This window comes from Rhododendron vialii, chromosome 2a (genome assembly GCF_030253575.1).
Source record: "Rhododendron vialii isolate Sample 1 chromosome 2a, ASM3025357v1".
NCBI classification, from domain to species: domain Eukaryota; kingdom Viridiplantae; phylum Streptophyta; class Magnoliopsida; order Ericales; family Ericaceae; genus Rhododendron; species Rhododendron vialii.
The window spans coordinates 8,343,916-8,371,024 of record NC_080558.1 but is presented as its reverse complement, the minus strand read 5'-3'; the positions used below and the strand labels follow the sequence as shown (position 1 = coordinate 8,371,024).

Genomic DNA, 27,109 nt, shown 5'->3' with positions numbered 1-27,109 from the left:
AAGGGTAAACAGTTTAAGAATGGTGGAAATTTTAAAAAGAAAGGATCTTGCTTTAATTGTGGAAAATTTGGACATTTTCAAGCCGATTGTCGTGGGCCTAAAAACAATAGGAAACCTAATTTTGGAGGCTCCAAAGATATTGTCTGTGTGGTATCTGAATCTCTTTTGGCTGATACTGATGTTGGAGCATGGTGGGTGGATTCTGCTTCCTCTCGCCATGTGGCAAAGAATAAAGAATCTTTTGTGGAATTGAAAGAGGTTAAAGCCGGTGATCATCGCATATACATGGGAAATAACAGTTATTGTGATGTTGTTGGAATTGGCACTGTGAAGGTTATGATACCTGGCGATAAAAACCTCTACTTGACTGATGTTCTGTATTCACCCACCATGAGGCGCAACCTTATCTCAGTTCCTCGTTTGGATGAGAAGGATTTTGAGGTGCGCTTCCGTTCCGGAAAAGTCTCTATTGGGAAACATGGTAGGATTATGATGTGGGGTAGTAAAGTTGATGGTCTGTACCGTTTGAACATTATTTCTGATGTTAATAATAATGCATTAGCTGGTTGTTCTGCTTATACCATTGATTCTACTCATAGTTATGATTCTCTTTATGTTGATGATCCTTATATTTGGCATTTGAGATTAGGACACATAAACAAAGACAAAATGAAAAGAATGATGAATATGAAACTGATTCCTAAGATTGATATTGATTTTTCTATTCGTGAATCATGTTTGTCCGGAAAAATGTCTAGATTACCATTTCCTAAAGGTCAACGAGCACATGAATTACTAGCTATAATACATTCAGATGTTTGTGGTCCATTAAATATTAAATCTCATAAAGGCATGGAATATTTTGTGACATTCATCGATGACTATTCTAGGTATGGTTATTTGTATTTGATGAGCAAGAAATCTAAAGTATTTGAAAATTTTCAAGAGTTTAAAAAGGTAGTTGAAAAACAACTCGGAAGAGATATTAAGATATTGAGATCCGATAGGGGTGGAGAATATATATCTGATTTGTTTGGTGTTTTCTTCAAAGATAATGGTATTATTCATCAAGTTACAATGAGTTACACACCACAGCAAAATGGTGTTGCTGAATGTCGTAATAGAACATTATTAGACATGGTTAGATCAATGCTTAGTCATTCCTCGCTTGGGTCACAATTTTGGAGTGAGGCTATTGTAACTGCTATGTACCTTCTCAACTTGGTTCCTACTAAAACGATTAATAGAACTCCTCACGAATTATGGACAGGTAGGAAACCTAGCCTAGACCACTTAAAGGTATGGGGTTCTTCTGCTCACATATTAGTTCCGGCTCAACAAAGAGGAAAATTAGATAGCGAAACTATCAAGGGAACATTTGTAGGATATCCTGAAAATTCTAAAGGTTACAGGTTTGTTGTTCATCATAGTAATGGTAGTATTAGTGTCATGGAAAGTAGAGATGCAAGATTTTTGGAAGAAGAAATTGACACTAGAAATCCTAGTCGCCTGGTTGAATTATTTGAGATCTCCAAAGAAAAAGAAAGTTTGAATGAGCCTAGAATTCCTAGTGTAGAAATAATTTCTGAACCTTCTGTTATACCACATGACATTGTTGGAAACATTCAAAGAGAAAGAAATCCATCCTCAAGGTTAAAAGACTATCTTACTTTTATGATAGAAGAAAATATTGATGACCCATCGACTATTCAAGAGGCCTTGTTGTCCCAAGATTCAAAGAAATGGGTAGAAGCAATTCAAGATGAATTAGATTCCATTATTAAAAATGACGTTTGGGAGTTAGTGCATTTACCTAAAGAAAGAAAAGCTATTGGGTGCAAATGGATTCTCAAAAAGAAATACAAGTCTGATGGAACTATCGATAAGTATAAGGCTAGATTAGTTGCCAAAGGCTTTACGCAAAAACCCAGAATAGATTATGAAGAAACATATTCTCCTGTTGCTAAATTCAATTCGATAAGGATTTTAATGGCTATTGTGGCATCGTTAGATTTGGAACTCATCCAAATGGATGTAAAAACTGCGTTTTTGAATGGAGAATTAAAAGAAGACATTTATATGCAACAACCTGAAGGGTATATTGTAGAAGGTCATGAAGATAAAGTTTACAAGCTAAAGAAGTCTTTATATGGGCTTAAACAATCATCTAGACAGTGGTACTATACTTTTGATAAGGCTATAACTTCGTATGGATTTACTGCGAATGAATATGATCCTTGTGTATATCAGTGGAGCAGTGGGAGTAGCTTTATGATTTTATCATTGTATGTAGATGATATTTTGATTGCTGGCAATGATATTGTGTCAATAGAAGAGATTAAAAATTATCTCAAAGCCAATTTGAAATGAAAGATATGGGTGAAGCGTCTTATGTATTGGGCATACAAATAATTAGAGATAGAAAAACAAGGATATTAAAGTTATCTCAAGAACAATATTTTGAGAAAATTCTCAAAAGATTCAACATGGAAGGATCTAATCCATTAGATACACCTATTCATAAACAAACTATTCTATCAAAAAGAATGTGCCCAGCTAATGAAGAAGAAAAGATGAAAATGGAAAACAAGCCTTATGCTCAAGCTGTTGGTAGTCTTATGTATGCAATGTTGTGTACTCGACCTGATATTAGTTACGCTGTCAGTGTAGTAAATAGATATCAAAGTAATCCTGGTGAGCCTCATTGGGCAGCTGTTAAAAGGATACTTAGATACATTCAAGGCACTGAAGACTACAAATTGACCTATCATTGTAATGGTGACAACTTAGAAGTTGTTGGATATTCAGATGCAGATTTTTCTGGCGATGTTGATGATGGTAAGTCTACTTCAGCCTATGTATTCCTTCTTGGTGGAGGTGCAATTTCATGGTCTAGTAAAAAACAGTCATGTGTGGCTAAAAGTACAATGGAAGCTGAATATATATCATATAGCGGCGCAGCTTCTGAAGCTGTTTGGATTAAGAGGTTTCTTGAAGATTTGAAAATAAATGAAATAGCTAACAAGCCAATAGCTATTATGCGTGATAACCAAGCTGCTATACAGACCATTAAAAATGGTGAGATTGGATCAAGGGGAAAACATATAGATCGGCAATATCACTATGTTGTTGATGTGCTACAAAGAAATGAGATTTCTATAGATTATCTCTCTTCTAAAGAGATGCTTGCTGATCCTCTCACAAAGCCTATTGCATCTGTTGATTTTAGAAAACATGTACATCTCTAGGGAGTGAAAAGTGATTAAAAATATCTCGGTCTATTGGCCAAGTGGGAGATGTTGGAATGAGTGGCAAAATAGCCCTCCATATTTTACATACCTGATTGTTAATTATGTTTGCCTTATTTATTATTGGCTAACGTTTCTTTTTGGTTGAGCCTGAAATTATTCTGTGTGTTTGCACAAGAGAATACAATAGGTGTGATTGGCCAAGTTGGCTAAGAGTTTGATTTGGTCAAACCACTATTAGGTGTATCCCACTTAATAAGAGATGTGCATGTGGATGGGGGTGATATGGTTATATCATGTGATGTGCTCCCTAAATAAAAGGGGTGGTTAGAGAGATATGGGTGAGTGAGATAACCCCCACTATCTAAATAATAGGGAGCAGTTTTCCCTATAACGTTACATGGGTATATGCCTATAAAAGAAAACCCAGAAGAGGGGAAATCCTATCACAACCCACGCACAAATTTTGCCCTATCTCTATATTGTTTTCTACTGTGCAAACACTTACATTTACAGATATTAGTTGAGAAGGAAAGCTTGGAGATCCACCAATCTTCGGAATTTACGAAGAGAAGTCCGAGCCTCAATTGTTCAACACCGCTGGTCAAGTCAGGCTAAAACCGGCCTGCTCAGCCTCCAAAGGCTACTCTTCCAGGGTACCTTGCTCAGTGGTCCCCTCCCGGCGGAGATAGGTAATTTGGAAGATTTGACAATCTTGGCTTTAGATAAAAGCAGATTTTCTGGCCCAATTCCTCAGTCTTTGGGTAATTTGAGTAAGATAACTTTCCTACATCTTAACCTAAACGAATTCTCTGGCCAGATTCCTAAGAATTTCGGCACCTTGACCAAGTTAACTGATTTGAGCTTGTTTTCGAACTACTTATCTGGTCCAGTACCGGAAGAAATCGGAAATCTTTCATCATTGGTTGATTTTCATCTAATTTATAACAACTTGAGTGGACAATTACCTCCACAAGTGTGTCGAGGCGGAATGCTAGCGAATTTCACCGCGGGGTACAATAACTTCACCGGTCCAATCCCGGTGAGCCTCAAAAACTGCACATCCTTGTTCAAAGTCCGGCTTGATCATAATCAACTAACAGGAAATCTTGATCAAGATTTCGGAGCGTACCCGAACCTCACGTATATCGACTTGAGCCACAACAATTTACAAGGGAAAATCTCACCCACATGGGGAGAATGCAGTAACTTGACACGGCTGAATCTTGGTGGGAATTCCATTGGAGGTGAAATCCCAATGGAGATCTCCCAATTGAACCAGCTAGTAGTGCTTGACCTTTCTTCCAATAAGATATCCGGGAGAATTCCGGCTCAAGTTGGACGATTGTCGAAACTATTGACGTTAAACTTGAGTGACAACAAAATTTCTGGTCAAATACCATTCGAAATCGGGGGACTGTCCAATTTGGCTTCTCTTGATCTCTCCATGAACATGCTAAGTGGACCGATTCCGGGTCAAATTGGAGACATCTCGAGATTGATGTTTCTAAGCCTGAGTAAAAATCAATTGAATGGGAGCATTCCCTATCAGATTGGTAATCTTGGAACTTTACAAATACTGCTTGATCTTAGTTCCAACTCACTCACCGGAGCGATTTCACCTCAACTAGGGAAGCTGATTATCCTAGTAGCTTTAAACCTCTCCCACAACTCTCTCTCCGGTTCTATACCGGATTCGTTTAGTGGAATGCTCAGCTTGTCAACCATCGATTTGTCGTACAATGAACTGGAGGGTCCTCTGCCTGACTCCAAGGTTTTCAATTCGCCTCCGTCCGAAGCGTTTTCTCATAACAAGAATCTTTGTGGTGATCCAAACCAAGGATTGACACCATGCAACAACTCAGTGTCTGGGGGCGGTAAGGAAAACGAAGGAAACTCGCGGTTGATCATTATCGCAGTTTCTCCCTCGTTAGGCTTGTTGTTTCTCTGGCTTCTGCTTGTTGGGGCTATCGTGCTTCTGTTATATACTTATGACAGGAAGAAAAGAAGCTGAAAATTGAACGTACATATTATTCATAAGACCCAACAACTTAAATAGAAGATTACATGAACTAGCATACCACTAATTTAGGAACCAACTAACAGCTGTACCAGAAAACAAGGAACTGAATCGAAACAGATTATCCCACTACTAAGACTCCTATAAATCTGGTAAAGCAACAACCTCCTAAAGACTAGGACAATCAAAGACTTATTCAAATTACAAAATAAAACCAAAAACTTAACACCCTCCCTTAAACTGAGTGCTCTACTGACATTCAGTTTAGAAAGAGTTCTTCACCTGCCCAGCCCCTCCGGTAGCGTGTCGTCCCTCTCAGCTTGCTTGTTGCCGAGTAACCTTGCAGCTCCCTCCGTCAAATTGGATTCTCCATCGAACAAACACCGAGTAAGCTCCGCAGCTTCATGAACATTCCCAACTTGAGGGGTTTGGTCATAATATCTGCAACTTGATCTTCACTTTTGCAAAAGATTAGATCAATAGTTCCATCCTTGGTGTGGTCTCTTAAGAAGTGAAACTTCATGTCAATATGTTTGCTTCTTCCATGTAGAACTGGATTCTTGGAGAGTTTGATTGCAGAGCTATTGTCACAGAAAATTGTAATAGCACCTTGCCTCTTGAAATAAAGCTCTTTAAGAATTTTCTTCAACCATATTGCTTGACAGACACATGAAGTGGCAGCAACAAATTCAGCCTCAGTGGTTGATAAAGTGACGATTGACTGCTTCTTTGATGACCATGAAACAGCCCCTGAACCTAGCATAAAGACATACCCCGAAGTGGTTCTTCTATCATCTTGATCTCCAGCATAATCACTATCAGTGAAGCCTCTCAAATCTGATCTTTCTCCCTTCTTGTAGAACAACCCAAATTTCCAAGTACCTTGCAAATATCGAAAGATCCTCTTGGCCACTAGAAGATGTAACTCAGTAGGATTCCCATGTATCTACTAATGAGACTCACAGAATACATTATGTCTGGCCTTGTTGCAGTCAAATACATTAAACTTCCAACAATTTGCTTGTAAAGTGTGCTATCAACCTTCTTTCCATCATGATCTTTAGTTAGCTTCACACCAAACTCAGTTGGTGTGCTCACAGAATTGCAATTCTTCATCTGAAACCTGCCTAAAATTTCTTGCACATATTTCTTTTGAGAAATAAAAATTCCAGCAGGAAGCTGCACCACTTCGATACCAAGAAAGTAATGCATTTTATCAAGATCAGACATTTCAAATTCAGCCATCATGGACTCCTTAAATTTCTTAAACATGGCACTATCATTTCCAGTATAAATCAAATCATCGACATATAAGCAAACAATGAGCATTCTCCCTCCATCTTCAATCTTTATGAAAAGTGTATGTTCATAAGGATATTTTTGAAATCCTTCCTTCAAAAAATAAGTTTCTATACGATTATACCAAGCCCGTGGAGCTTGCTTTAATCCATATAGAGCCTTCTTTAATTTACACACTTTATGCTCATTTCCAAGTTTCACATAACCAGGAGGTTGATCGATAAATACCAGTTCTTTCAAATCTCCATGGAGGAATGCCGATTTCACGTCCAACTGGAAGATAGGCCATGAGTTTTGAGCTGCTAATGCGATCACCAATCTGATTGTGTCATGCCTTGCAACCGAAGCAAAGACTTCTTTGTAATCAACACCGAACTCTTGCTTGTAGCCCTTGGCCACCAAGCGTGCCTTGTACTTGTCAACTTCACCATTCTCCTTCAACTTTGTCTTGTAAACCCACCTTACACCAATTGTTTTGTGCCCTTGTGGAAGATTAGATAGCTCCAAAGTATCATTCTTTTCGATGGCTGCAATTTCAGCATCCATAGCCTTCCGCCATTTTGATTCTTTGACAGCATTTTCGAAAACTGTAGGGTCACAATCTGAAAATAGAGCAAAGTGAGTGAGTGGATCATCGGATTGATCAATTCTAGTTACCTCATAATCCGACATCCATGCTGGCCTCTTTCAAACACGATGAGAATGTGATCCAGCTGCTGCTTCAACCTGTTCGTCAACTTCTGGTGTTGCTGGTGTGATTTCAGAGGCTATAGGAGCTTCATTTTGAGGATTCTCTAGATCAGCAGTTGTTGGAACAAACTGCTGCTGGGACTGCTTTGCTTCATTATCATCTTCTCCATCAAAACTTGTTGGAATTTGTTCTTCAACAACATTTGTATTCCATGGCCAGGTTTGATCTTCATCAAAAACAACGTCTCGACTGATAAGGATTTTCTTAGTGCTAGGATTGTAAAGCTTATAAGCTTTTGATTGATCACTAACACCAAGAAAAATGCACTTCTCTCCCTTGTCATCAAGCTTTTTCCTCTTCTGATCTGGAATATGGGCATATGCTATTCACCCAAATATTCTGAAATGATCTACCGCCGGTCTTTGTCTGCTCCATGCTTCCTCTGGTGTTCATGTTTTGAACAGCAAGTGTGGGACTTCTATTCAAAACATGAATGCTCCAATTAACTGCTTCGGGCCAGAAATTCTTCGGAATACCACTTCTTCTCAGAAGGCTTTACACCATGTTCATTATAGTGTGATTCTTCCTCTCGCAAACCCCATTCTGTTGGGGCGTATGAGCTGCTGTAAGCTGTCTCTTGATTCCATGGGTCTCCCAAAAATTTGCAAATTCATGTGAGTTATATTCTCCACCACGATCTGTGCGAAGAATTTTTATTGGGCTGCCAACCTCTTTCTCAACAAGTGCTTTATAGCTTTTAAAGGCTGCAAAGGCTTCAGATTTTCCTTCCAAAAAATAAACCCAGATTTTACGACTATAATCATCAATGAAGGTAATTATGTATCTTTTACCTCCATTAGAGCATGGCGTTATTGGCCCACAGATGTCGGAATGAACAAGCGCCAATGCCTTCTTTGCTCTCCATGATGGTCCTTGTGGAAATTGATTACGGTGTTGTTTGCTAACAACACATTCTTCACAAATTCCAAACGGAGCTGCGATTTGAGGAAGGCCAATCACCATATTTTTCTGTTGTAAAGTCTTCAATCCACCAAAGTGTAGGTGACCATAGCGAAAATGCCATAGCCATGCCGCATCCCGCTCTTTTGCTGAGAAGCATGAATGAGTGGTGTTGTGGAGATGAAGCGGGAACATGCGATTCACCGTCATGTTAACTTGAGCAATTAAGCCCAACTTTGCATCATGAATTTGACAAACTCCACCTTTGATAGAAATCCCCTATCCCTTTTCTTGCAACTGACCCACACTAAGCAAGTTAGACTTTAAATCTGGCACAAAAAGAACATTAGAGATAGTGTGTGTGAGATTTCCTTTGGGCTGGACAGTTACACTTCCTTTTCCCATAACAGCCACCGTGGAATTGTCGCCGAACTTAACAGTGTTGCAGAAAGATTCATCCAAGTCAGAGAACAACTTCTTATCCCCACACATGTGATTGCTGCAACCAGTGTCTAAATACCACATGTTCTGTTGGGTTTCTTCCTTCACGTGACACACCATTAAAAGAGACACTTCTTCTTCTTTTTCTGCAAAGTTAGTTCTTTCGCTACTTTGTCTATTCAAATTAGTACGGCATTCTGACTGATAATGACCATACCTATGACATTTGAAGCATTCAACATTGGACTTGTCTGCTGACTTTGGTCCATAAGAAGTTGAGTGATAACCACCACGTCCTCTTCCTCTTCCTTGAAATTGATTCTCTTGATGCTGATGATGTTGGATTCCACGATCATTGTTGCTTCTGCCTCCTCAACTTCGACCTCTGCCTCTACCACGTCCTCTATCAGCTCTACTTGGTGTAGAATGATTTTCTGATGAGACCTTCAATGCTTGTTCCTCTTTCTCCTGTTGGTTAATTTTTTGCTCATGAACCAACAAAGAACTCTGTAATTCATCAATTGAAAGTTCATCAATATCATTAGCTTCTTCTATGGAACAGACAACAAAATTAAATTTTGTTGCCATGGATCGAAGAATCTTTTCAACAACGGTGACGTCGGTGGTCTTGTCGCCATGGATCCGCATCTTGTTGACGATTGTCATCGTTCTTGAAAAATAATCTGTAACTGACTCTCCTGATACCACTGTTATATACTTATGACAGGAAGAAAAGAAGCTGAAAATTGAACGTACATATTATTCATAAGACCCAACAACTTAAATAGAAGATTACATGAACTAGCATACCACTAATTGAGGAACCAACTAATAGCTGTACCAGAAAACAAGGAACTGAATCGAAACAGATTATCCCACTACTAAGACTCCTATAAATCTGGTAAAGCAACAACCTCCTAAAGACTAGGACAATCAAAGACTTATTCAAATTACAAAATAAAACCAAAAACTTAACAGCTTCACCGAAAAAGTAACCGCAAAAGCCAGAAAGAAGATGTGGTGAAGGGAGAAAACATCTTTTTGATCAAGAATTTCTGTGGAAGAATTGCGTTTGAAGATATCGTCCGCGCTACAGACAATTTTGACGATGCATACTGCATTGGACAGGGAGGATCGGCCAGAGTCTACAAAGTTAACTTACCAAGTGGGCAGGTATTTTTGAAAGTTTCTAATAAATTTTCTCTATCCTTCCTTTAGATTGATAACTATCTTATATTCTGTGTAAATCCTCAACAGGTAGTAGCAGTTAAAAAGCTATTCATGAATGAAGGCTCAGAGATTGGGGAGATCAAGAGTTTTGCGAATGAGGTAGCCACGCTGACAGAAATAAGGCACCGGAACATCGTGAAACTCTACGGCTTTTGTTACCACAAAAAGCACACTTTTTTGGTTTGCGAGTACATGGAGAGAGGAAGTTTGGCAGATGTTTTGAGGAGAGAGAGAGACGCCAAGGAGTTAGACTGGAGTAAGAGAGTGAACATAGTTAAAGGGGTGGTTCACGCTTTATCTTACCTGCATCACAACTGTGTGCCTCCCATAATTCATCGGGACATATCGAGCAAGAACGTTCTGTTAGACTCGGAAATGGAGGCTCATGTCTCCGATTTTGGCACGGCAAGGTTTTTGAAGCCCGATTCTTCAAATTGGACCGCGGTTGCAGGCACGTTCGGATACATTGCTCCAGGTAACTTTAATTAGTGTTCAAAAGGCCATCCTTTATTTGCTTGGCCAGCTAGTTTGATTCGCGAGTGAGAACTAACATGTGACATTGTTGGTGTGTTTTTTTTTCCCCCTTGGCATGGCCAGAATTATCGTACACAATGGCAGTGACAGAGAAATGCGACGTGTACAGCTTTGGTGTTTTGACACTTGAGATTTTGATGGGATCGCTTACGGGAGAACTCAATTCAAACCTATACTCATCCGTTGACAACGAACGCATACAATTGGCAGATGTCTTGGATCCTCGTCTTCCGCCTAAGGGCAACGACCCATTCATAAAAGGTTGTGTGATTATTTTGCTTGTAGGTTGTATTAATTATTATTCGTTTTAATTGTATATTGCACTATTACTTGATTTGAATGCTAGATTGGACCCTAGAGACATGGGGTGGTATGCGAGTAGAATTCACCTAGACGATGCTAGATAATGGATGAATTGGAAAGTTTTATTTTTAGATTGCCTGCATGCGTGATTTTGAGATGTGATGAGATTGTGATGAAATTGAAACTGGCGGGTGTCCAGTGATGAATTGATAGACTGGCGGGAGTCCAGTGATGATTGTGAAGTGACTTGTGAAGCGGTATATAAGATAGGCGAACCCTAGTTGTGATTCAGGCATGATAAGCTTTCCTGTTGTTGTAGTTATTGGGGTGCACACTCGATATATAACTTAGGTGTATCTGCGACAGCAAAGGGAAGTGACCTCATGGGACCGAGCATGGCTAACGGTTGGGGGAGGAAAGATCTCACGGAGGGATCTTAGATTTCACATTAGAATAATGAATAGTAATAAATTGGTGTTTGTAAATCCTTATTCTGCTTTTCGCCTTATTATTATCTTGTTGCTTGTTAACTGTAAAGTAAGGGGGGTAGTTGGGTTGGATTATACTACGGGGTGAACTCTATCACTCAGGTACGGATTGCCTGGCTTCCGTGCCAGATTTTACAGAAAATCAGGAAAAGACAGAGAATCCCGAAAGTGAGCAGTTCTATGTAGAGGAGAATCCAGAGGTGGGAGTCGAGCCAGAATATACTTGGGATCCATACCAAACCTAGAAGACGGCTCGATTATCTTGTTTTGTTTATTACTACAAAGACTAATTTCAGTACTTCTACAATGGTTTGTAATAGATGAATCTTTAGGATGAATTATCCGTTTAGGATTTTGAATTTAATTTAAATAATTTTTAAAAATTAATATTTAATGTCTCCGATTTTATTCCTAAAAATTGGGGCGTTACAACTTGGTATCAGAGCCTTAGGTTCAAACCCTCGGTCTTGGGTAGTTTGGGTAGATCACATCAGATTGAGTATTTCACTACAAGTTTAAAATGGCACTGTTTGAAATATACCGAAACCTAACGATAAATATTTTTTTTTTGCTTTTATAGATGGACCCCACGTTCGCAGACCAACTAGCCGATGAATGGAGCAGATTGCAGGACTTTTTGAAAAACGCCATAGGATCCGACTTCTCTTTCCGAGACCTTTACGTACCTACTGAGTTCCCAATTATGTATGCTCAGTATCAGCAGCTGATGGCGAATCCACCAAACCAGAGGGAAGTATACACGGCTCAGCATCCAAGCCTATGGAGAAGGGCTAATCTCGAGAAGGAAATCCGTGACAATCTAGAAAGCATACCAGGCTTCGATATTAGGAGCGAACCCTATTACTCACATTATAGGGATATGGATAACCAGCCTCCAATTCCCACCCCAGACCGGAACCATAACCATAACCCTCCCAATATTCAAGAGGAGGATGAGATGGCCCAGCTAATTGCAGAAGTAGAAAACCTAAGGGCATTCATGACAGCCACCCCCAGATTTTCCGATGGGAGATGATTATTTAGCAGGAATGTTCCCTACCCTCTATCGGATGAGACAGGCTCACCGAAGGATTTCAGCTCTCGCCGACGCCGTCACCTGCTCCACCGTTGAAGACCACGAGATACGAGGCATACTAACCTACATCCTCGGAGTACAAGTGGGACCGCGAGGGAATCCCGAAAAACCCCCTGAGGAAGAGGGAGATCCCGAGGAACCCCCTGAGCAAGAAGAGGATCCCGAAGAACCCCCCGAGGAGGAAGAAGATCCAGAAGAGCCTCCATTCCAGGATCAGACCATGACTACCGTTTGGGCTCCTGGCAGCTAAAGCAGGAGGAGCCAATAGTACAGAGGAAGGACAAAACCAGGATGAAGAGATGGACAATGCTGAGCCGGAATTAGAAGAAAATGCAGAAAACAGCACTGACAGTGAAAATGGATTTTTGGCAGAACCGGAGATGGATGATTATGGCTGGCTCTTACCCATAGATGCACCAAGAGATATGGATGCCGAGCTGCAGTGGTGGCTGATTAGCCAACGGCTCGAAATGCAGTAACCTCTACCTTTTCCAGTTCCCGTACCAATGGAAGAATCAGACAGTGAGTGTGAAGTCATAGATGCCGACCCTCCACCTCGTCCTAAGATGGCTCGACCCGCAGGAATTCCATGGGTAGGACATTATTTTGACTATGGTCCAAACACTTGGGTCTATATACAGCTGGAACCGCTATACCCTTGCCCATTTAAGATCAAGGCACAATCAGCTTACCTAGGGCCAGTGAAGATCCAAGCCCCATGTTATAATGGATACTATCTCATCGCTGTACCTCAAGGATTTCGGGAACACTACACCGACCGCATCCATTATTCACGAGTCGCAAGGTCCCACCCTGAGCAGGAACATCGTATCATTACAGAGAATGCCGACTTCACCGATCACATCACCTATGTAGAGATACCCATCCGCCTAGAACCTTATAACTACCCAAACCCCAACCAGCAGGAACCACTATGGCGAGTAACATGGCGTTGCTACGGGCTCACAGAGGACACCATCGAAAAGCAGAGTCTTCTAGGAGAGCATTTTCTAATGCTTTTCGATTAATCGATTTCTTTAGCACCTACTAGTTATTTATGCGCGCATTTTTATTTATTTATTTATTTATTTAATTCTATGTTTTGTTTCTTCCTAGGAAAACAATTGTGGTAGTGGGAATTATCTTGACTTTTAGTAGCTACACATCTAAGTAGTATATTTTGACATGATTGATGTGTTTGATTCGTTTTGTTAGTAAAAGAAAAGTTTCTTATGATATTATGTTTCCATGTATTTAATAAATATATACAAATATATATGTTCTCATAATAAATCCCCCTTACTAAATTATAATATAACGATATCTAGATGGAGGAAACGAGAGACAACTAGAATAACGAGCAAAACAATGGACAAAATGGAGCCCCTCAAGTCCTCAACTCAACAACCAAATTGGGACTACCGAACTAGTCCAACTCATGCAAGCATTCATTACCGCTGCGACTGCAAATAACTAGAATCAGCACGAAGCCCCGCACACACCTCGAGGACCAATGACCAGAAGTCAGGCACTGAATGAATTCTGCAAGCGTCGCCCTCCCTACTTTCAAGGAGAACCTAACCCCATAGCTGCGGAAGCCTGGTTGGAAGAAATCAAGAAAATTCTTGAAACCCTAGATATTCAAGAAGCCAACAATCGAATTGTTCTAGCCACCTATCAGATGCAAGGTGAAGCTCAGCATTGGTGGAACCTGATGAAGAACACCCATGATGTGGGAACAATGACTTGGGAAAGGTTCGAGAAAATTTTCCTTGACGAGTACTTTCCAACACCCGTCAAACAAACACTGGCCTTGGAATTCATGAATGTTGAGCAGGGCACAATGACCATGACCCAGTACGCAGCACGATTTGAAGAACTGTCTCGCTATGGCACAACAATCATACCTACTGATGACGACAAGGCAAGAAAATTTGAGTGGGGATTCAATGAGACACGCCGAACAGTGATGGCACAGACACTTCCCACCTACTCACAAGTGGTGCAATGCGCACTTAAGATGGAGAGAGAAAACGTGGATTTCAAGACGAGGCGTGAGCAAAAGATGGCAATATCTGCAGTTGGAGGACCTATCCGCACCAACCCTACCAACCGGGGTACCCTAACCTCTCAACCCTACCACTAAAACTACCCTCGCCCGCAACCTATACAACCCAACCCAGCTTGGAGAAACTCTAATCCAGGGTTCAATCGAAACCCTAACCCTAATCCGAACCAGATCCAAGCACCGAACCGAGGCCTAAACCCTAATCTTGGACCAATCCGCAACCCCCTTCCCCAGAATCAAAATCTAGACAACTGCTGTTATTACTGCCTGGAGGAGGGACATATCAAGAGGAATTGTCCTAGGTTGAATGGCTCTGGAAACTATGGAGGACCGCCGCAAAATCAGGTCAGGACTAAAGGACTTGGAAATCAGAATTAGAATCAAGCTAGGCCGGTTTGGAATGGTAACCAACCCGGAGGACAAAACCAACCTCGTGGTGGGTGGAACCAACCGCCAACTCGCCCTTTTCAAGAACAAGGATCAAACGGGCCAATCCAGCCTAATGCTGGAAGAGTGTTTGCACTGCAAGGAACAGAAGAGGAGATGGACCCTACAGTAATCCAAGGTACCCTCACTCTTTATACTACATGCGTTCAAGCACTATTTGATTCTAGAGCTTCGCACTCATTCATATATGCCGCATGTGTATCTACACTTGGATTAGAAACTGAACCTTTAAAGACAACTATGCATGTGCCCTCACCATTAGGGGGTAAGATTTTAGTACTACTAATTTGTAAAGGGTGCGAACTAGAAGTATCGAACTTGCGGTTAACATGCGACTTACGAGTAATCGAAATGACGGACTTTGACGTCATACTCGGGAGGGATTGGTTGACTGTGCACCGAGCTGTCATAGACTGCTATCGAAAGATGGTGACAGCCTATTCACCAGATGAGACGAGTTTCAAGTTTAAGGGGAATAGACAAGACCCTTTTGCACCCCATGCATACAAAACGAAATGGCATAGGAAGCTTGCTGAATGGTTAGTGAGTCTCACATTGGAGGAAATAGACCGAATTGAGTTGGGCCTCCCTCACGTTGTCTGCGAGTACGAAGACGTATTTCCAGAGGAATTACCAGGATTACTGCCGCCAAGAGAATTGGATTTCACCATCGAGCTATAACCCGGCACGGCCCCAATCTCGATGGCCCCGCATCGAATGGCTCCAGCAGAACTATGAGAGTTGAAAACACAACTGCAGGAACTCTTAGAGAAGGGTTTTATCCGACCTTGTACCTCACCATGGGGAGCTTCAGAGCTATTCGTCAAAAAGAAAGAAGGAACGCTCCGACTTTGTATCGACTACCGCCAACTCAACAAAGTCACCATCAAGAACCGATATCCTCTACCGAGAATAGACGACTTGTTCGACCAACTGAGAGGGTCGACTTGTTTCTCAAAGATTGATCTGAGATCTGGATATCACCAATTGTGAATTCGGGAATGCGACATACTCAAGATGGCGTTCCGCACGCGTTACAGACACTACGAGTTCATAGTCATGCCGCTCGGTCTAACTAATGCTCCTGCTGTTTTCATGTGCCTGATGAACCAAATTTTCACGCCGTACTTGGACAAATTTGTGGTAGTGTTCATCGATGACATCCTTGTACACTCTCCAACGGAGAAAGAACACGAAGACCACTTGAGAATTTTCCTCCAAGTACTTCGAGACAACCATTTGTATGCGAAGGCCAGCAAGTGCGAATTCTGGATGAAAGAAGTCAAATTCCTGGGACATGTAGTGTCAGAGAGAGGAATCTCAGTCAACGACAGCAAAGTAAAAGCAGTCATGGACTGGAAAATACCTTCTATGGTATTCGAGATTAGAAGTTTCTTGGGATTAGCTGGCTACTACAGAAGATTCATTCAGGATTTCTCCATCTTGGGAAAACCATTGACGCGATTGACCCAAAAGGGGGTTAAGTTTGAATGGAACGAAGCATGTGAGAGATTCTTCCAAGAACTTAAGAAGAGGCTGACTAGCGCTCCTATATTGATCATACCTGAACGAGACACAGGGTATACCGTGTACTGCGATGCATCCAGAGATGGATTGAGAGCTGTACTCATGCAAAATGAAAAAGTAGTTGCTTACGGATCCCGACAGTTGAGGCCGCATGAAAGGAACTATCCAACTCACGATTTAGAACTGGCAGCAGTGGTATTCGCCCTAAAGTCTTGGCGACACTATCTATACGGAGAGCAGTTCGAGGTATTTACGGACCACAAAAGTTTGAAATACTTGTTTACCCAGAAAGAGCTAAACATAAGACAAAGGAGATGGGTGGAATACTTGGAGGATTTCAACTTCACCATGTCCTATCATCCTGGAAAGGCAAACGTAGTCGCTGATGCGCTGAGTCGCAAGAACCGAGGACAAGTGGCTAGTTTAGCCATAAGAGAGTGGAAAATGATGGAAGACCTTAACAGCTTCAAACTGCAACCAACCGCAGAAGGCACTGACACGTGTCTCTTCACCATAGTCACAACTCCAGCCTTGCACCGAGAAATTCTTTTAGCTTAAACCTTTGAACAAGAATGCGACTTCATCCGGCATCAACTCTCAATTGGAACAATAGCAGCCGGTGGGAGATCCACGCTGATAAGAGCCTCCGCTTCCAGGGAAGAATCTTTGTACCAAACATCTGTACCCTCCGGGAAGTAGTACTTAAGGATTTCCATCATTTCAATTTCGCCGTCCACCTAGGGAGCACCAAGATGTACCAAGACCTCCGCCGACAGTACTGGTGGGCTGGAATTAAGAAGTACGTGGCCAAATATGTTTCAACATGCCACACCTGCCAACAAGTAAAAGCGGAACACCAGAAGCCTGGTGGAACCCTACAACCCTTGCCTATACCCGGATGGATTTGGGAACATATCGCCATGGATTTTGTGACAGGATTACCTAGGTCTCCGCAATCAAACACCGCCATTTGGGTGATAGTCGACCGTTTAACCAAATCCGCCCACTTTTTACCCATGAAGATGACAGATTCAATGGACTCTCTCAGTAGGCTCTGCATCCGAGAAATCGTGCGATTACACGGTGTACCCGTATCCATTGCAAGTGATCGAGATTCATGATTCACGTCAACCTTTTGGAATAGCCTACAGAAAGCATTGGAAATCTACCTGCGTCTCAGCACCGCATTCCACCCACAGACGGACGGACAATCCGAAAGAATCATCCAAATCTTAGAAGACATGCTCTGTGCCTGTGCTTTGGACTTTAAGGGAAGTTGGGAACGACACCTACCCCTAGTCGAGTTCACCTATAACAACAGCTATCAATCTAGCATAGACATGACACCATATGAAGCTCTGTATGGGCGACCTTGTCGATCGCCAGTTTGTTGGGCTGAATTGGGAGAAGCAAGCTTACTAGGACCAGAGCTAGTCCAGGAGACAACAGAAAAGATCAAAACTATTCGCCAACAGCTCCTAGCCGTGCAGAGCCGACAGAAGAGTTACGCCGACAAAAGGACCAGACCATTGACTTTTCAGGTTAGAGAACATGTGTTCTTAAAGATCAGACCACGAAAAAGAGTTATCCGATTTGAAAAGAAAGGAAAGCTGTCACCACACTACATTGGACCTTTTGAGATCCTCGAGAAAATTGGAGAAGTGGCTTATCGCCTGGCACTTCCGCCGCAACTGGATTGAGTTCACAACGTGTTCCACGTGTTAATGCTCCGAAAGTACTTAACACATCCTTCTCACATCATCAATTGGGAAAAACATCGAACTCAACGAGGACGTCACTCTCGAGGAATAGCCAGTGGAGATCCAAGACTATAGTGAGAAGTGCATTCGAGGAAAAACTATTCAACTCGTCCAAATCCTTTGGCGACATCGAGTGATTGAGGAATCAATCTGGGAACGAGCGGATACTATGCAAGCCAACCATCCGAATCTGTTTCCTCCTAAAGGTATACTCTAATTTCGAGGATGAAATTTTATTAAGGGGGATAGGTTGTAACAACTCGTAATTTTTAACAATAATAATAGTATTTAAAAAAACTTTATTTTTAATAATAAAATTCTCTTTATTATTAAATATATACAATTATAATTAATTTATCCTAATTACCTTATTTTTATTTTATTTCTTTCGTTACAAATTGCATGCATGCATAAATACGAATTCCTTTCACCTTTCCCTCTCCTACTCAGTCACTACTCCCTCCCTGACTTAAATTTGTCCCTATCTCGTTCCTACTCAAAGCCCAAGAGGTAGAGTTTTATTTAAATTCAATTTCGTAACCCTCTTCAAAAAATTCGTCCATAAATACCCCATTACTCCAACCCTAGGGCATACCACATTATTCCCCACGCCCCACCAGTCCAGAAGAGAGAGAAAAATCGGAGAAAATCGAAATCCAATCCATAGAGTTTTAGAGAGAGAAAGAAAGAGAGAAAAAAATGGGTTTTGTACCAAGACCCGACCGAAACCCAATTCGATTGTTCCAAATTCTTCCCACAAATCCTAGCATCACCAAGCATCGTCCAATTCGATCCCAAGGTTCCTCGATCAAAGAAACCGAAGTCATCTTCCCAAAAATTCAAGTTTCGATTTTAAATCAATTCGATCCGATTCAAGGTAATATAATCCATTCCAAACACTCCTTTAAGTATATTAAGTATTTTTATGCTTAACCCAATAGCCCAAATGGACCCATGCATCGAAACCGAGCCAAAATAGCAAAAAAATCGAATCTGGCCTCGAGTTTGCGGCCGCAAGGTGCGGGCCGCGAGAACCAGACGCAAGGTTGCGGCTAGAGGGTCCACCGCAAGGTCAAATGGTCAGACCTTACGATTTGATCTGTTTTTGTTCGAAACGACTTTTCGATATCCTGAACACCATTTTTGACATCCGAACTATTTTTTCTAGACTTTTCACACCTCAAATATCATAACTTGTTAAGATCATATATATTTTTTTATTTAATTATCTATTTATTAAATTATTTATAAGTTATCTATCAAAATTTACAAACGAAAAATCTTTGCCACCTTCCAAACAATGTTTTAACACCGAAACTAATTTTTTGCTAGACTCCTTGCATCTCAAAGATGATATCTTGTTAATTTAATATTTTTTTATTTAAATTACTATTTATTATTATTTTTATAGTGTTTCCAATTAAAATTACCTTACGACCATATAAACCTTATTATTAATGCCCGAGTAATTTTATTTAAACTCTCTACATTCTGAAGATAAAACTTTGTTAACCTCAACATATTTTAATTAGTAAATTATTTATTATCTATTTACTTCACTTTTGGCCACTTAATTTAACGTCTTCATTTAAAATAATCTCGCGACCCTCCGAACCCAAATTTTGATACTCAACTGGTTGCATAGGACCTCTAGGGCTCTTAATCAGATCATGTTAATTATTTTAATATTTTTACCTAATTAATGCATTAAATTAGTTTTTAATTAATCTAATTACTTAGAAATAATTAATGAAAGCCTAGAAAAATATTTTTTTTTAAATTCTTTTAAAAAGCTCTTACTTATTATCATCTTGGCCATACGAGATTAAGGGCAACGGCCCATTCATAAAAGGTTGTGTGATTATTTTGCTTGTAGGTTGTTTTAATTATTATTCGTTTTAATTGTATATTGCACTATTACTTGATTTGAATGCTAGATTGGACCCTAGAGACATGGGGTGGTATGCGAGTAGAATTCACCTAGATGATGCTAGATAATGGATGAATTGAAAAGTTTTATTTTTAGATTGCCTGCAGGCGTGATTTTGAGATGTGATGAGATTGAAACTGGCGGGTGTCCAGTGATGAATTGATAGACTGGCGGGAGTCCAGTGATGATTGTGAAGTGATTTGTGAAGTGGTATATAAGATAGGCGAACCCTAGTTGTGATTTAGGCATGATAAGCTTTCCCCTTATTGTAGTTATTGGGGTGCACACTCGGTATATAACTTAGGTGTATCTGCGACAGCAAAGAGAAGTGACCTCATGGGACCGAGCATGGCTAACGGTTGGGGGGAGGAAAAATCTCGCGGAGGGATCTTAGATTTCACATTAGAATAATGAATAGTAATAAATTGGTGTTTGTAAATCCTTATTCTGCTTTTCGCATTATTATTATCTTGTTGCTTGTTAACGGTAAAGTAAGGGGGGTAGTTGGTTTGGTTTATACTACGGGATGAACTCTATCACTCAGGTACGGATTGCCTGGCTTCCGTGCCAGATTTTGTGGAAAATCAGGAAGAGACACAGAATCCCGAAAGTGAGCAGTTCTATGCAAAGGAGAATTCAGAGGTGGGAGTCGAGCCAGAATATGCTTGGGATCCATATCAATCCTAGAAGACGGCTCTATTATCTTGTTTAGTTTATTACTACAAAGACTAATTTCAATACTTCTACAATGGTTTGTAGTAGATGAATCTTTATGATGAATTATCCGTTTTGGATTTTGAATTTAATTTAAATAATTTTTAAAAATTCATATTTAATGTCTCCGATTTTATTCCCGAAAATCGGGGCGTTACAGGTACACAATCCACTCTTCCCTCTCTCTCCTCCGAGTTCTCTCTTCCCTCTCTCTCCTCAGATATCGAATTGCAACGGCAGATTGGAAGGGTTTCTGTGCATCTTTTATTCTTCCCCTCGGTGTCCGTTCACCGTGTGTGAGGTAACACCTTGCTTCAACTCTCGTTTCTGGTTCATTTTTCACATTGAGTTTTGGTTTTTTGGTGTTCTATTTTATGCAAAGATCCAACTATGCAGTGTATATTTGTATTTTGTGTGTTCCTTCAATTGTACTTTGGAGAAGACTAAACCCTGTCAAGAGAAACCAACTTGTTACAGAGAAGAAGATTGGTATTGTATAATCTAGACTGCCATCTGCTTATGCCTGAAAGGGTACAATAGATTATCTTGCAAATCAAAGTGAAAAAATACCTTATCTTTGGTTGTTTTTCAGAATAAAGGTGCTAACCATATTTAGCAACAGTTGGGTATCTGATCCTCTTCAACCCTCACCACCAATATGTAACAACTCCGATTTTTCATTCACTAAAAATCTCGTTGTTATTCGAAATTTCTTAATTTCTCTTAATTGCTCGATGGTTTCCTTATTTGATTTCTAGTAGTTTGTATTCAAGTAATTGAACGCCTTATCACCGTAATCCTCGTCTAGTAACCCTAATTGCACTTTAGCCCCTCAAGGATCATTTCTTGACTTTTAAGCCCTACTTAGCAAGTCTAGTTAGCTTCTAACCGGCTTGTTGGAGAAACCAAACTAGGAGGTCACCTAGTTACTTTTTCCTAACCGTAGATGGACCATTTTACCCATCTTGAACCTTTTGAACCTTTTCAAACCCTAGACTAGAAATTGTTTAATTAATTCTTTTATTGTTTTGATTTTATTCTTTATCCTTTGGACGATAAAAGTTAGGGGAACTATTATCCATTGGATAATAGAAACCCAATTCTTTATATTAAAAAGGATTTTTAAAAAGATTTGAACAAAGTACTATTTTCTTTTAAGAAATAGACTTTTATAATTTCTTTGGAAGTACTTTTTGATTATTTTACTATAAAAATACCCTAGTAACTATTGTCCATTGGACAATGATTGTTAGGGAAATCTTTACCCATTGGACCAAAGCCATTCCATTATTATATTTGGTTAAGTACATATATATATATATATATATATATACATGTGGATTTACAAAGGACATGTAGTCTTTTTAAAAAGACTTAGTTTATTATTTAAAGTACTCGTACCTTATTATCCCTTGGTTATTAACCGTTAGGGGATTTATTATCCATTGATCAATAGGTTAGTCTTACTAAGCCTATTAAACTAATATTTTGTTAAGATTCCCGAGAGTACAAAGTACATTATTATATTGTTTAAGTACTTGTACCTTTTGTATTAGTTCAATGGGAAATCTTGACCCTTAAGTCATTTTAGATTTCAAAGTAGCAAGGTACCCATTACTTTATTTTGTGTTCTTACATTAGTAGTACATATATATATGTATATAGCTAGTACAAGCGACAGAGAGAGAGAGAGAGAGAGAGAGAGAGAGAGAGAGAGAGGAGAGAGAGGAGAAGAGAGAGAGGCCGAGAGAGAGGAGAAGAGAGAGAGGCCGAGAGAGAGAGAGAGAGGAGCTGAGAGGGAGAGAGAGGGAGAAAGAGAGGAGAAGAAAGGAAAGGGATTTGATGTGTACCTTAACATTGGTCTTCCAATGTACATCAAATCTTGGGTGATTACTCTTCCTAGCCAAATCTTAACTCCATTGTCCTCCTTTGTACATCTTTCAATTGTTTAACACAAGAATCTTGTACCATTGTCTCCAAATCTTCTAACAAATCTTCCAAAATCCCATCCAAGGACTAACCTAGCCATGCAAGCCTACCAATTAGCCTCCAACCTTTCAATCAACCTTGACATGTGAAAGAAAAGTGAGACTTAGAGAGAGAGAGAGGGGGGCCCGCCAAAGGAGAGAGAGAGGGAGAGTTTGCCTATAAATAGAAGCTCACTCCAAGTTTTGAACTCACACCTCCAACCATTGCTCTTCCTTCTCTCTAGAAATTCTAAGTGTTCTTGCTTCCAAAGTTCTAGTTTTCTTGTGTTCTTGAAAGTTCGTGAGCAAAACCACCAAACCACTTTCAAAACCACTTCTAGATCCTTAAAGTAGCTTAGTTAAAGTTAGTAAGTTGTTTCTAGGAAAAGAAAGTACAACTCTTTTCCTTTCGAAGCAACCCGACGCCATTACGCCGCCGAATTCCAAAACCGACAACCAAATCTTCATAGCCGACTACTACCGCCAAGAAGCAAGGTAGGATCTCCTTATCTTCCATCCCAAGTAGTTATGCTCACCTACTATCCCAAGTATAAAGTAGTTTTGTATCCTAACTCTAAATATAAGTTCATTAGGAAGTAACTTTGATCATTTTATTTAAAGTAAATAAGGTTATCTTTTGTTGGAAACGAATGAAATGCATGATGTTCGTTATTGGTGATTCAAGCATGTTAAGTAGTATAGAATTGGATGATCTTGTTGGATTCATTTTGATAAATGCTTGTTTATGTGGAAAGTCCTACACTACGGAGTCTATGCATGATAACGTGACACGAGAACCAAGAAAGTAGAGACATGGCACCTAGGGTGTGTTAACGAAGATGAAAATGTGTTTATCCGAGGGAGGAAATATTTTGAAACTACATAATGACCGATTTTGGGTGGCATTATGTGAGTTGTGTGTGTGTATGCCAATGGGAACCCGGCACGGCGGAACCATTGTGAGGATACTCGGGAGACCGGCGCGGCGGAACCGAGGTTGGGTGTGTGGCTTGGTTATCCGTGGAGAGGAGTCAATGCAATTGTGTGCCAATGGGAACCCGGCGCGGCGGAACCATTGTGAGGATACTCGGGAACCCGGCGCGGCGGAACCGAGGTTGGGTGAGTTAGAAAGGTGTTTGGAAAAAGAAAGGCGGGAATAAACGTCACGGTCAACGATGAGTCGGAAAAGTCAACGTTAGCGTTAGTTTGAGTAGGAAATGTGGATTTGATTAACTGTTGTCATTACGCATGATTTATTACTTGTTATGTTCCTATTGTTCATAAGTTAAGGGTTAGAGGGTTTGGATAGTTCTATTGAGCTTTGTGGCTCACGGTGTTGCTTTTTTGGTGACCCTGGCATATTATATCGGTGGCGACGCTGGTATAATATGTCAGATTTCATAGATGAGCAGGGCGAGCTTTATACTTTGGAGGCCTTCGGAGCCGAGGAGCTAGCTGTGATGGAAGAACAAGCAGAGCAGTAGTTAGGAACCTTAGTTCCCTCCCGTTTGTAATAAAAGTACTTATTTTAAGTTTTGTTGTAATAAAGAGCCTGACTCAGTTTATTTTTCAATAAAATTGTCTTTTTAACGTACCCAAAATTCGGGGCGTTACACAATAGCTGATGTCATGATGGTAATAGCATTTGTTTTCTCTTTATCTACTGTAATTTCAATTTATGAGACTTCAATTTTTTTGCAATTTTGAATAAGAACATAGAGTTTTGCTTTTCTGTTGGATTTTCAAGTGCAGAAGGCCAAGGATCTGATATTTTTCTACAGTTTTAGTTAGTAATTATTCAAATTGAGTTTGAGAACTCTTAAGCCATTATTGTAATGTTCAATATTCACTAAGTTGAATAGTATGTTTAATTCTGTTTCAAAATTACTTCTTCCTTCATTTGATTTTTTTAGGTAGTGGAATAACTGATTAAGTTTTTTGGCTTTGTATGTGTGCCGTGTAAATGAGAACCTCTCAGTTCATATAAAGAAGTTTTATTCGTTTGTCAACATGATTCTATAGTAGATAATTATGTAAATTGGGCTTGATAGAACGTTTAATAATTTTTTTTTTATAAAAAATTATCTTTTGGGGCAGTTGAAAGTGCCTCCACAAAAACTTAACCATGGTTTGACCGTGTATGGTTTCCTCATTTATACGGCACCTTAAAGTGCCTTGAGAATCGTATTTTGAAGCACTTAGAAGTGCCCCATCAAGATAGTTCTTGTGGCTTGCAAAAGTGCCCCATAAAGTTTTATGGGCACCGATACACACGGCGCTTGATGGAAATGACCCGAAAGTTGAATAGCCTCAACAGAGCACCTGTCGGGGCATTTTCGAATGCCTTGAAAATTGGGTTTTGTTGGAGTGTATCCATCATAAATCAGCTATAATTGTACTTGAATGAGAGAGAAAGCGGGGGTAAATTAGGAAATTATGCCCTTGAATTTAAATTCTAATGCGTTATTTGATCGCATGTCCTCTTAGCAAATTAGAAATTGTCAAAAAGGACCAAGAATATGTGACGAGTGGAGCAATAATTGTGAACTCAATAGTGTGACTGAATACATGATACATTTTTCACTTTAATTTTGTGAGATTTCTTTGAAGGATCAGATTTAAAGCTAATTGACAATAGGGTAAAGTGACATCTAAGATTATATTTATCAAATTTGGATGGCTTCGAAAAAAGATGTGCAATGAAGCCTAACAATTTTTTTTTTCCAACCAATAACAGATGATATTATAACTCCAACCAAAGAGTACATCAAGATGAAAACTCGTTCTTAGACAAAGGATCAAGTAAGCACGACGGTGGGAATTCATCCCACAGACTATACCCCAAACTAACTAAATCTTTTCCTGCTGAAACAAGAAACAACCCTACTGAGAGAAACCCAGTTGGGAGAAAAACTCACGGCGAGAAACCAAAGAAAAAACCTTCACAAAAGGGAGATTGAATAAGCAAAGGATCGCAAACCAACAAGAAAATGAAAAAAAACCTTGCCAGCATCCACCAACATAGATCTCTAACTCCGGCAACCCAATCATATACAAAAGCTACACACCCACAATCACACATTTGAACCGCACCACTAAAGACGAGTCATTGGCGAACGGCGTCGAAAACAAATTTAAAGTACCTTAATTTGTTTGTTTTCTTTAATTCTCTATTCCCTATATGATGGCGGTTGTCTTACGCGTTGAAAACAAAAAAGTAGTTACTCCATTTGTCCCATTTTTTACGTTCTTTTTCGGGGTCTCGACTTAATAACGAGACATAATTATTTCATATTTGAATTAAAAAGGTGTTGATTTCAATTTTACCCTTCAATCTTTTTGGGAGTAAAATTGATGCGGAAATATGCATTTTTGACATATCAGTCAATCGGGGGTTGATAAAACAAGACAAATCATCTCGCTCTCAACCCTATATCTCTCTTCCTCTCTCTCAACCCTAGCCGCCACAACTTCTCAATCTTCTCCCTTCCCCTTCTCCCGTGGGTTCCATACCCGTGTGTGGCGGCGGGAGGGGAGGCCATGGTGCTACCGACTCCCTTTCTTTGTTTCTTTTTTTTTTTTTCCTTCTGTCTTTCCAGATCTACGACTTGTCGTCTAATCTGTGAGAGTTTTGTCTCTCGTTCTACGAGAGTTATTAGTTTCGTCTTTGGACGAATTTTGTCTTCAAATCGGATTCTCTCAATCGAGGTTGTTTCACAATAATATCTGTATTTCAGCGTTTTATCCCTACACGATATCTTTGGCGAGGCAATCCGTGGCAGCTTGGCAGATCTGTAGTTCTTGGGAGTTCATTGGTGCGTTCATACTTGAGTGGAGTGCATTTGATCGTCTGGGTATTTGGTGTCTTTTGTCCTTAACTTTGTACTTTTTCTCGTTTGAGACTCCTAATTAGATATTAGACAGTTTAAAAATGTCGCTATTGCGTTAGGCCATGTCTGGGTTTGGATGAAAGACCTCGATTGCCTTGTGATTTACTTGTTTTCTATTTGTTAGACGATTAGTTTGGGTTTGTCCAAATTCTTTGTAATGATCTCCGTTTTGTAAGTGTCGCTGATCGTTTATCAATACAATCTTCTCCCTTTTGTTAGACGATTAGTTTGGCTTTGTATAATCGTTTAAAGCAAGGCAAAAGTTTTGGTACAGCAAAATATGGTATCCGAGACTAGAAAATGGAGACGGAATGAGTTTCCCGTCCCGCTTTATTTTAAACCTTTTTTTTTCAAAAAAAAGATAATTTTAAGCTTAAATATAATGAAAATAAAAAATAAATTTTTTTGTACTGTTTAAAAGATCTCAATAAGATCTATCAAAAAAGATCCATATTAGTAGGAAAATTATTTGTATAAATACATGATTTTTAAGCTT

The 27,109-nt window shown here is 39.9% G+C and overlaps 2 protein-coding genes across 2 annotated transcripts; both read left to right on the top strand.

Moving 5' to 3' along the window:
• The first annotated feature begins 2,375 nt into the window (after nt 1-2,375).
• Nucleotides 2,376-12,250, top strand: LOC131317068 (MDIS1-interacting receptor like kinase 2-like). Its single transcript, XM_058346649.1, has 7 exons — nt 2,376-3,236; nt 3,772-5,228; nt 9,652-9,832; nt 9,917-10,364; nt 10,487-10,684; nt 11,344-11,414; nt 11,795-12,250. The coding sequence occupies exons 1-7, from the start codon at nt 2,376-2,378 to the stop codon at nt 12,248-12,250; spliced, it is 3,672 nt and encodes a 1,223-aa protein (XP_058202632.1).
• A 1,573-nt stretch (nt 12,251-13,823) lies between these two features.
• On the top strand, nt 13,824-14,456 carry LOC131317067 (uncharacterized). The gene has a single exon (XM_058346648.1). It carries the CDS (start codon nt 13,824-13,826, stop codon nt 14,454-14,456), a length of 633 nt encoding a protein of 210 aa, XP_058202631.1.
• Nucleotides 14,457-27,109: the final 12,653 nt, after the last annotated feature.